General features: G+C 37.4%; 1 protein-coding gene across 1 annotated transcript; it reads left to right on the forward strand.

Moving 5' to 3' along the window:
• The first annotated feature begins 1,458 nt into the window (after nucleotides 1-1,458).
• On the forward strand, nucleotides 1,459-12,473 carry slc35b2 (solute carrier family 35 member B2). The gene is made up of 5 exons (XM_081378936.1): nucleotides 1,459-1,715; nucleotides 5,140-5,330; nucleotides 6,442-6,602; nucleotides 8,528-8,806; nucleotides 11,179-12,473. Exons 1-5 carry the CDS (start codon nucleotides 1,696-1,698, stop codon nucleotides 11,833-11,835), a joined length of 1,308 nt encoding a protein of 435 aa, XP_081235062.1. The 5' UTR covers nucleotides 1,459-1,695; the 3' UTR covers nucleotides 11,836-12,473.
• Nucleotides 12,474-12,746: the final 273 nt, after the last annotated feature.

Genomic DNA, 12,746 nt, shown 5'->3' on the forward strand with positions numbered 1-12,746 from the left:
TATCAGTGTCAAACACTACGTCTAATGCAAACCAAATAGACACGGGTGGAGACCGATTCATGCTTTGGATTAAGAGGGAACATGTGCTGCTGTTGTCAAGCGTGTCGATAAGGGAAACATCAATGACCAGAACACACTAAAACAAGTTCCTGTAAATGTGTGTTTTTCCATCACTCTTCCTCATACTCGCCACAAATATATCTCATTCATGTAAACGACACCATAGAAGACAGGTTAAGACTCGTTTCTACTTCTAGTAAAACAAGTACATTTCCTTGTTTATGAATATGATTTTTTTTCTTTACTGTACAATAGCAATTGTATAAATATTTAATTAAATACATAATTTTAGAATATAACCAACTGTTAACATTTTACAATAAGGTCCCATTATTTCACACAAATTAACTAACAATGAGCAATACATTTCTTTATTCAGTATACACTTTGTTAATGTGTTTGGGTTAAGTGTTATGGACCAGGGTTAATTATTTAAAATTAAATTATTAATTGTTAGTTCATGTTAACTAATGTACTTAACTGATTGTATCTTAAACCTGATTGGAAATTGTTACCTAAATATTTAGTTATAACTTTTTTTTTTTTGTACAGAATTAATGAATATATGAAGAGTTCAGATGCAAAAGCCTCTGAGTGCCATCTGAAATTTTCTTCTAGAATGATCATTTTTATAAAGCGTGTATATTTAAGTTCAGTAATTTCACTTAAATGGCAATTAATAGGTCATTTTCATTGCCATTTAAGTGCATTTACTGAACTTAAATATACGAGCTTGATAAAAATGATCATTCTAGAAGAAAATTTCAGATGGCACTCAGAGGCTTTTGCATCTGAACTCTTCATATATTTTACAATATCTGATACTTAAAGTTTTTATTTTTATTTCTAATATGAAATTATGAGTATTGAGGAAAAACTTAGAAATAATAAACTAATAAAAAATAATATAGAAAATCGGGAGGCAGCTAAAACTAAATGAGTATCTAGTAAATTTTCTATCTTTTAATACATAATTTTTTATTTGTAATATTTGGTGACTACATATTTACCTTCCATTAACAAGTAATGTTGCACTATTGTACAATTTTAAAAAATATATATTTAACTGTATTTTTGATATTTTGGAATTGTTTCCTCAATATTCTAATACAATATAGTAAAATATTTTAACATCACGGAGAAGCAGCTATGATTATATGTTCATGATCCCTGTATAAGTTTGAAGTGACGCGTGACTTCAGAATAAAATTCAAAATAAAGGTCCTTCCTAAAGAATAATGAATGAACCCCCCGCCACGAAACACAAGGACATTCACTCTCTCAAATGTCAACACGTCTTTTAAACAATAAAACATTCACATATTTACCGAAGCCTCATGACACAACATCTAAGTGGAAACTACACGGATATGAGAAGGTGTGTCTCCTTTCGCAACCGGAAGCGGTGCAGTGTGTGTGTTAGAGTTAACACGTCAGTACAGATGAACTCATGAGTGAAGCAGGCCGAGAAGTTTCAGGTCAGAAACACACGGGATTTGTCCGGATCCTGGATGTTGATGGTTTAATCACAGGTACAAGGCTTTACCGATACATGACCCGCGCAGGAGCTCGTTTGGAGACTCTCAGCGGCTGTTTTAGGGAGTTTTGAACAGGCGGAGCGGCTGCTGCTGGAAAATGCCTCTGTTTCCATGGAGGTACTGAAACATCACAATAACATTTAAATGTTCTATACCCGACGTCACAGTCACTTCTAGTGCAACACTGTAACATTTGCGTGTAACACGTCATATTTAGAATCTTCCGAACTGAAAGAATCCACATGTCTTGTCTGCTTTGATCAATGTTTACTTGTGTTTCTGGCTGCTTTCAAATAAATACTGTTCTTTTGAGCTTTCTATTCATCAGTCAATCATGAAAACACTGCATCATCACTGTCTCCAAAGTAATATGAAGCAGCAAAAACTGTTCAACATTAATAAGAAACAATATTAATAATTGAGTATCAAATCAACTTATTAGACAGATTTCTGAAGGATCATGTGACACTGAAGACTGGAGTAATGATGCTGAGAATTCAGCTTTGATCACAGGAATAAATTACATTTGAAGACAACTGTTATTTTAAATCTTAAGAATATTTCACATTATTACTGGTTTTACTATTGTGGCTCAAATAAATGCAGCCTTGATGGGCATTATTCCAGTAGCATATATATATATATATATATATATATATATATATATATATATATATATATATATATATATATATATATATATACACACACACACACACACACACACACACACACACACACACACACACACACACACACACACACACACACACACACACACACACACACACACACACACACACACACACACACACATACATAAGTTCCGGTCAAAGTTTGGAAACATTATTATTTTTCAAAGAATATTTTTGAATTTTTTTTCTCTTATGGTCATCAAGCCTGCATTTATTTAATCGAAAATACAGAAAAAACAGTAATATTATTACAATTTAAAATAAATGTTTTCTATTTTAATATACTTTAAAATATAATTTATTTTTGTGATGCAAAGCTGAATTTTCAGCATCATTACTCCAGTCTTCATTATCACATGATCCTTCAGAAATCATTCTAATATCCTGATTTATTATCAATAATGGAAATAATTGAGCTGCTTAATATTTTTTGTGTAATTATTTTAACCAAACTTTTGTCCGGTACTGTATGCTATTTAACCTGCTAGAAAATGTTATTCTAAAATAGAAATTCACAGGTCAGAAGGTGTGGAAACTGTTTATTGACTGTATTCTTTCAGAGACTCTTAGCATAAACGCCTTCTTGAAGGATATCATGGGATATCATGAATAGATGCACGTTTAATTAATTACAATGCTCTGAATTTACACTGGGAAGCATTCCATCTGTAATGAAGTGTTCATCCAGTTCTTCTAATCGTGCAGTAATCTGTGGTGTCAGGTAACGCTGCAGGGTTTGAATAGAGGTTAGTGTGTGTCGATCCTGCAGTCCAGCTCTGTGCACAAAGACCTTCTGTTGGACTGGGATCAGACTCCTGGGACAAGACCTGCTGAATTCCAGAAATGCCCAAAAGACACACACACACAAAATTATGGAGAAAAGTTACACTTGATTTCTTTTCCAAAAGATTCCTGTGTTGCATTTCGACCAGATTTGTTTGCAGATATGTGACGTTTCGGTGTTCTTGCAGACTCCTGTCTTTAAAGGCATAGTTCACCCAAAAATGAAAATTAGCCCCCATAATTTATTCACCCTGAAGCCATCCGAGGTGTATATGACATTCTTCTTTCAGACGAATACAATCAGAGTTATATTAAAAAAATGTCCTGGCTCTTCCAAGCTTTATAATGGCAGTGAATTGCCGTTTCTGTTTTGAAGTCCATCAAAGCGCATCATATCCATGATAAACGTGCATCTATCCATCATAAAAGTGCATCTATCCATCATAAAAGTGCATCTATCCATCATGAAAGTGCATCTATTCATGATAAAAGTGCATCTATCCATGATAAAAGTGCATCTATCCATGATAAAAGTGCATCTATCCATGATAAACGTGCCTCTATTCATGATAAAAGTGCATCTATCCATCATAAAAGTGCATCTATATATAATGAAAGTGCATCTATATATAATGAAAGTGCATCTATATATAATGAAAGTGCATCTACTGTATATATCATGAAAGTGCATCTATCCATGATGAAAGTGCATCTATTCATGATAAAAGTGCATCTATTCATGATAAAAGTGCATCTATCATCATAAAAGTGCATCTACTGTATATATCATGAAAGTGCATCTATCCATGATGAAAGTGCATCTATCCATAAAGAAAGTGCATCTATCCATGATAAGTGTATCTATCCATGATGAAAGTGCATCTATCCATGATAAAAGTGCATCTATCCATCATAAAAGTGCATCTATTCATGATAAAAGTGCATCTATCCATGATAAAAGTGCATCTATCCATCATAAAAGTGCATCTATATATAATGAAAGTGCATCTATATATCCTGAAAGTGCATCTATCCATGATGAAAGTGCATCTATCCATGATAAACGTGCATCTATTCATGACAAAAGTGCATCTATCATGATAAAAGTGCATGTATTCATGATAAGTGCATCTATCCATCATAAAAGTGCATCTATCATCATAAAAGTGCATCTACTGTATATATCATGAAAGTGCATCTATCCATGATGAAAGTGCATCTATCCATGATGAAAGTGCATCTATCCATGATAAACGTGCATCTATCCATGATAAACGTGCATCTATTCATGATAAAAGTGCATCTATTCATGATAAAAGTGCATCTATTCATGATGAAAGTGCATCTATTCATGATAAAAGTGCATCTATCCATGATAAACGTGCATCTATTCATGATGAAAGTGCATCTATTCATGATGAAAGTGCATCTATCCATGATGAAAGTGCATCTATCCATGATAAACGTGCATCTATCCATGATAAACGTGCATCTATTCATGATAAAAGTGCATCTATTCATGATGAAAGTGCATCTATTCATGATAAAAGTGCATCTATCCATGATAAAAGTGCATCTATTCATGATGAAAGTGCATCTATCCATGATGAAAGTGCATCTATCCATGATGAAAGTGCATCTATCCATGATGAAAGTGCATCTATCCATGATAAACGTGCATCTATCCATGATAAACGTGCATCTATCCATGATAAACGTGCATCTATCCATGATAAACGTGCATCTATCCATGATAAACGTGCATCTATGCATCTTGTGCAACTTACACAACTTGTGACGTCATGGCGTAGTGGAATTATCAGCAGTACGTCACATAGGCTAACTCACGTAAATTGTGCTTCCGTATTTCCGTATAAAAAGTCGAATCCGTATGTCCGTTTGGCCAGAAGCTAGTTATTTGACTTTATAAAGTTTTAAATATGGATATTTTTCTTGCACAAATTCATCGCTTCGCTTCAGACTGCTGTCTTCAAAGGGAAATGCATAAAAATAATAAATGGCATAATTTTGTTTCTAATCTTCTCCACCTCTCTTCCCTTCAGTTTGTGTGTGTGTGCGGCGCTGTGTGTTCTGCCGACTGTGCGAGCGGATGCCGAAGATGTTTCTCTGCTGGGCGGCTGGCAGGACGTGTGGCTCTTCCGCTTGTTCCTCAATGTTTTGGGATACGCCACCATCATCATCCCTGGATATTTCCTAATCTGCTACTTCAAACGAGTCAATTATCTAGAAACCGGTTCGTTGGAATTTCTCAACTGTTTCGTACTTGTGTAGTCATGTACTGCATTTTTGTAAAAACCATTTGGTATCACTTTAGAATAAGGTTCCATTTGAAAAGACAATATTCACAGTATTCCTCATTTAATTAATTCATACGCAGAATAAAAGGGCGGGGCCTGGTTGAGTTAAAGGAGTAGTTCACTTTCAAATAAAAATGTCCTGATAATTTACTCTCCCCCATATCATCCAAGATGTTCATGTCTTTCTTTCTTCAGTCGAAAAGAAATTAAAGTTTATGAGGAAAACATTCCTGGATCTTTCTCCGTATAATGGACTTCAATGGCAACCAACGGTTTGAAGGTTCAAATGTCAGTTTCAGTGCAGCTTCAAAGTCTCGACACGATCCCAGTCGAGAAATAAGAGTCTTATCTAGCAAAACGATCGGTCATTTTCTAAAAAATAAATAAAAATTATATACTTACAGTGTGACATGGCTTACAGCGATGATCATGTTCGCACAGTCTGACAAGACAATCGTAAAGGACTACAATAAATCGCACCGTGTGCACCCGGTGTGTTGAAGCTGACGGTTATGGTAAGGGGCGTGACATTTCCCAAACGCGCTTGGCCAATCACGACACACTGATCCAGCCGAATAATCAGAGCACAGTGTGCTTTTCAGAAGGCGGGGCTTCATAGAGACAGGAACTAAACAGAGCGTTACTGACAGACTGGGAAGAGAGGAGCTGCAACAATGCTATGGGGGCTCATATGGGGAAAATGTGAACATTCAAGCATGAAAACCTGTTCTAGTAGAGCTCAAAAACAACATCAAGACTTTGAAAAAGGTCCCTTTAATTTTAGTTAATGCTTAAACAAATAGGACCTTATTGTAAAGTGTTACCAATTTTATTTTTTTCACACTTTGTATAATTGCACCAAAATGGTCATATTTAGTTTTCCATTACCATGTTCCATCCTATGTAAATTTGTATTTCAACATAAGCTTTCAGTAGTCTAGACAATTTAATGTATGCATGAATGTTGCAACTGTTGACTTGGAAAAATGACTGTTTGCAGACTGTACTTGATAAACCTGATTCTACACACTGCTCATGTTTCTGTAGGCCGTGGGCTTTGTTTTCCTCTCATAAAGACGTGTGTGTTTGGGAATGAGTCTAAAACTGGACTGCTGGATGATGTTTCACCGGGGGCCAGAAACGACTCTGAATCCAGTTCATCAGCTCGACAGGCCGTCAAATTGATCTTCTGTGCCGCTGGACTCCAGGTAATGTCCCTGTGTTACATGGCAATTTGACGCCACACTGAATAACTTAACTGTGTGCAATTGTGTATAATAGGGGTTGAATGACTTCAGATTCTTAAGTCAACATTTATGTGATGAAAGTCGAGTCGACGTCAACTACTCGCTGATGACGTCATTAATGAACAAATAAGCCTGAACCTCGAGCTGAGACTCGAACGCAGGTTGCCTTGTGCACAGCTATGGCATATGACATAACAGCTTATTTTTATCAGTTCATTTCTCACAGATTTCTGCTCGTTCTAAATTAGATTCAGATAAAGTAGCACAGTAAAGGTTACATTTATATGAATGTATTAGTGTGAGAGAGAGCGATTGTGTGTTAATTAACACTACCTGGCAATGTCTCTCTACTTATAGTAAAGCTGTGGGTTTTAGTTACTAAGACGTATATGCTAGAACTTTTCAGTTTCTAAGCTATTTTATTGCTAAATCACAGAAGTGTTGACAATACATTTCTGCACTACTGAATGATCTGCGTGCACGCGCCACTATCTGTATGTGTGTGTGTGTTACAATGCAGCAGCGCATTAGTTTAGAACAGCGATTAACTTACCTGTACATTAAGCTGTTTAAAGCATGCATTCACCTTTAATCAATTTTGAGCATCCTGATGGTATAATCAAACATATCTTGTGGAGCGCTCTCTGGGGATGCATTTATTTATCATTCTAACTGTTGGAAACGGAGCGTAAAAGTGGACTTCACAGATTTGTTATCCTGTTGCGCCCTCTATAGGCCATGATCAGCAACTAGTCGGTGTCAGGCTTAAAGGCCCACTGAAGTGCCTTGGAACATCAGCTTTGTATGTTGCGTTGACGTAATTTCCACTGTAACAGGAAGCTAAGGAAGGACATATTGAATAGCTCCTCCCCCTTTTTAAATAGCCAATAGCGTTTAGTTTCCCTCACATACTGCAATTCGTACTTGACAGCACCATGGAAGCGAATCCGAGCGCTGGTGATATGTTGGATTCAATAGTAGAAGTGTGAATAAATTCTAGCCATTTTAATCTTAACCAACGTACAGTTGGAAAACCTAATAAAACTTGAGTGTTTGAGCAACCGAACACACATCTCCAACACACATCGCTTTGGCCAGGTGGTGTTTATAGCAGAGGTGGCGGAACTTTAGATTCTAGAGAACATTTGATTGGACAGAAGATGTTATGAGAAACTGAAGTCCGCAGTGATGTCATAAAAATCTGTGATCCATTTTAGCGGAAGTGAGAGAAGTTTTTAATGCTTATATCTCATAAATGCGAATTTTGTTATTGTTTTGGGACACACCAGCTTATTCATAACCTTAGGCAGAGCATTAAAGTCAACTAGTCTATGCAACCCCTAGTGCACAAGTTTGAGGTGCACTGTGTGATTTTTAGTGCCATCTAGTGGTGAGGTTGCGAATTGCACCCAACAGAAGTTATGGTGGCCGACAAGAAGTGATGTCGTCGTCTGAGACGGCAGAGAGTAGCCAGTTAAGCAATGAGGTTTCTTTACAAAGATAAATTCAGAAATTAGGTTTACTTAATTATTCAGTAAAACGATATGTTATTGCGAATATTATTGTTACCTGTTCATCATTGTGTCAGTGTTTTATTCGCTGACTTTGCACGAAGAACAACATAGTGACGAAACGCGTTTGTCCGTTTAGGGCCACTGTAGAAACATGTCAATGTAAGGGGACGCACGGTGTGTGTGTAGAGAGAAATGCCTCATTCTAAGGTAATAAAAACGTAACGGTTCATTAAGTAAGGTCTTTATACACCACTGAAAACATAGTTATGTTTATGATATTGCATTTCTGTCAACAGATCCTCCTAAATATTACACAATGCACCTTTAATAGTCTTCATCTGTTCACAATAATATTTTTTGTGCATCATCGAGGCGTCATACCTGACGTGGGGCGTTCTTCAGGAGCGAGTGATGACACGTTCATATGGCGCCACAGAGGCTGAAGGCAGCGGTGAGCGCTTCAAAGATTCCCAGTTTCTGGTGTTCATGAACCGAATCCTGGCCTTGACGGTGTCCGGCCTGTGGTGTGTCCTGTTCAAACAGCCCCGCCACGGGGCGCCCATGTACAAGTACTCCTTCGCCTCGCTGTCCAACATACTCAGCAGCTGGTGCCAGTACGAGGCGCTCAAATACATCAGCTTTCCCACACAGGTACAGCACTGCATTCTGGGGAAATGAGCTGTATATGAACATGTGGTCAGCCTAAAATCAAAATGAAAAGAAAAAGTATTACATTAGAGGTGTACTGTTTCTCACTGGCATTATTTTTTCATATTTATCCTAAATTCTCATTATTATTAATTTTACTATTGGGTCATTCTGCCTCATATCAACCACATTTTTAAAACTTACTCGGCTGAAATTTTTTGATTTTGTTAATATTTTTTTCTGAACAAAGACTAACATTAACTCTTTCCCCGCCATTTACGGAAATTTCCGGCTATTACACATCTTCTGAAAGAATACTGAATCTCCTGATCAAATCACAGGCAAAGTAGAAGCAAAAATAAGCGATATCATATGTAATCATATGCATATGTAAAATAACGCGATCATCAACATATACAGCAAACCTGCCTAATGTTACTGAATGAAATGTCGACCCAGGACGAGCCGTGAGGGTGTTGATGGACTCGATCTACTCCATCTGTGTTTTGATCATCGTTCTGAATCTGATCCAGACGTGGTCTTTGACAAAAACGTGTTTTTCTCAGATTTTTGCCCAATTTAGTTTTTTTTAATGAAACTTACCCACATTCAAGTGTTGATAAAGAATGCATGAAGCTAGAATAAAACTGGCTTTTTTGTTTATTCTTTCTTTTGCTGTTCAGATATTCATACAACCAAATATTCTGGGGCCCATGAATTTTTTTGTAAAAATGATCAAAAATGCTGGTGCTGGCTGGCAACTTTTTTTCAAAAACGCTGGTGGGGAAAGAGTTAAATATGACCTGGACACATTAATGACAGCTTTTGTGAGATGCACCCTAATAATGCAGATATTTAACATGATAAATCTATGCTATCACAGGGATGCACAATATATCTGTGATCATAGACAATATTTGATCATATCAGAGACTTTTTTTTTTCATAATAAAATTGTATTTTGAATCCTTGCTTTAATATTTTGTTTCACTCATACCAAGAATTTAAAATTATGCGTTGAATAGAGTGCATTTATTATTTATTTAAACACATTTTTAAAATGTAATTGATTCAAACAGAATTTAAACCATATAGATAATCATCATAATGAGGGGCTTTCACACCGGAGGAACCTTTTCATAGTTCCTAGAACTATTGGCGGAAGTTCCTGGTTTTTGGCGTGTTTGCACCACAGGAACTAAGAAAGATTTTAGTTCTAGATTTTAGTTCTAGGAACTCCTTTTGGAGGAACTAATTCTTCTCCTACTTCAGAGTCGGTCTAAACTAGCACTACAGGAAATGTCCGTGACGTTAGTTGGCCGAACGCACGCGAAACACCAGCATCCGCCATTTAAAATAAATAAATAAATAAATAAATAAATAAATAAGCTTTGTAAAACACAGATTATGGCGGAAACTAACTCTACGAACAAGGAAAACAGCGATAGACTGATCTAACTTCCTCTTAACCTTTACGCTGAGGAGAAAATCCAACGCAACTTTGAGGGGACCAAGCGAAACATGATTATGTATTAGTATTTACCACACGGCAAACGCTAATACCTTTTTATTTCTGTCTACTTTATATGTATAACAGTTCTATCTATTAGACATCACTGTTAGACAGATCGTAAACTAATGAACACGGAGAATGCGAGCACCGTGTGTTCAGGCTGGCGTTCTCAGCGCCGTCAAAATAAAAGTCTCAACAACAAGTTTACGTCACTTCAGAGTTCCTACTGGCGATGCGAATGCAACCAGGAAAGCGTTCCTAAGGGAACCATTAGTTCTCGAGGAATCACCCTGCTGGCTCGTTCCTATAACTACCCATGCGAAAGCCCCTATGGTTATTAGCCGTGTGCTCCTACATATCAGTTAGGGATGCACGATATATATCGGCCACTATATCGGTATCGGTATAGACACTACAATGGATTATTTCCTCCCGCTGAGACACTTCAGATGCGCACTGTTCAACATGATGGGTTTGAATTGCTTGAAATATGATTGGAATCACTTCAGTACAGTTCAGTGCAACATGCGCAGCACAAATCTGTAATATCGGCTACATAAAATAAGAACATCATTATAATTGTGTTCTTGGGACATGACTTTTAATGGTGTGACTTTTGTTTTTGTAATCAGACTCAGAAATTATATAAAAACGTGTTTACATTTATCGGCCAATATATCGGTTATCAGCTTTCAAGAGTTATCGGTTATCGGCCAAAATGTTCATATCGGTGCATCCCTAATAAGTTTCCCTAATGACTTTTTTCGACTTTGAAATGGAGGTATTCGGGAGTGTGATTGATAGCTCAGCTTGCTGTCAAATGTGCTTCTGTCCGTCATCCGTCATGTTGTTTTCATCACAGGTGTTGGCCAAGGCCTCTAAGGTGATTCCCGTGATGCTGATGGGCAAGATCGTCTCGCACAAGAGCTACGAGTACTGGGAATACTTCACGGCGGTGCTGATCTCAGTGGGCGTCAGCATGTTCCTGCTCTCCAGCTCCACCGGCAAACACCCGTCCACCGTCACCACCTTCTCCGGCGTCATCATCCTCGGGGGATACATCGTGTTCGACAGCTTCACCTCCAACTGGCAGGACAACCTCTTCAAGCACAAGATGTCGTCGGTGCAGATGATGTTCGGTGTGAATCTGTTCTCCTGCCTCTTGACGGTCGGCTCTCTGCTGGAACAGGGCGCCTTCTTCGACTCGCTCGCGTTCATGTCGCGTCACTCCGAGTTCGCTTTCCACGCCGTCCTGCTCTCCGTGTGCTCAGCGTGTGGCCAGCTCTTTATTTTCTACACCATTGCGCAATTCGGCGCCGCCATCTTCACCATCATCATGACTCTACGACAGGCTTTCGCTATCCTCCTGTCTTGCTTTCTCTACGGTCACGCTGTCACTATAGTGGGCGGCTTCGGCATGGCCGTCGTCTTCCTCGCGCTTTTCCTTCGCGTTTACGCTCGCAGTCGCATGAAGAAGAGCAGCAAACGGGCGACGCCAACGCCGGTTCAGAAGGTCTAGTCGTTCGGATGTGTGTACAGATGCCACATTTTTCGTGGTTTAACTCGTCTTTATTGTTTGCTGCAAAACTGTGGGTTTGTATTTTGTAAGGTAAAAAGGTACAGAAAGGGATTACGAATTTCAAAGGGAGTTTTGGCTCGCGTGTGTTTTCGTGTGACTTGACGAGCCGTCGAGTGAACGCAGACTGTTCAGTGAGTGCTGAGCCTTTGATATCTTTGTAATTTGGTACTGAAATGCGTTCAGTTTTTCTATTTAAAGTTTGCTGTAAGAAGTTGTTGGGGGAGAGGAAAACGAGATGTTGCGGTAGAGATGCTTTAGGGAGTGTCTGTGCCACTTGTCTACTTACTCTATCTATTCTCATTATATCTGGGTCATATTTCACTACAAAAACAAATAGAAATCAAAAAGGATTTAATAATAAAATGTAATAAACACACGACAGCATTGAGTTTTTTTTAAGAATCGTTACTTGTTTTTACCTTCACATTTTCTGTCCAAATCCTTTTGAATTATCGTTATTGTTAGTAATATTATTTACAGTGCTGGGAACTCGATTAATCGCATCTAACAAAAGTTTTTGTCTATTATATACAGTACCAGTCAAAAGTTTGGAAACGTTACTATTTTTAATGTTTTTGAAAGAAGTAAAAAAAACAAAAACAGTAATATAATGAAATATTATTACAATTTAAAATAATGGTTCTCTTTTTAATATACTTTAAAATGTAATTTATTTTTGTGATGCAAAGCTGAATTTTCATCAGCAAGTACTCCAGTCTTTGGTGTCTTATGATCCTTCAGAAATCATTCTAATATGATGATTTATGATCAATGTTGGAAACAGTTGTGCTGCTTAATATTTTTTTTATAACCTGAGATACTTTTTTCAGGATTATTTGATGAATAAAAAG

Source organism: Scardinius erythrophthalmus (genome assembly GCF_964197995.2).
Source record: "Scardinius erythrophthalmus genome assembly, chromosome: 11".
Lineage (NCBI taxonomy): Eukaryota > Metazoa > Chordata > Actinopteri > Cypriniformes > Leuciscidae > Scardinius > Scardinius erythrophthalmus.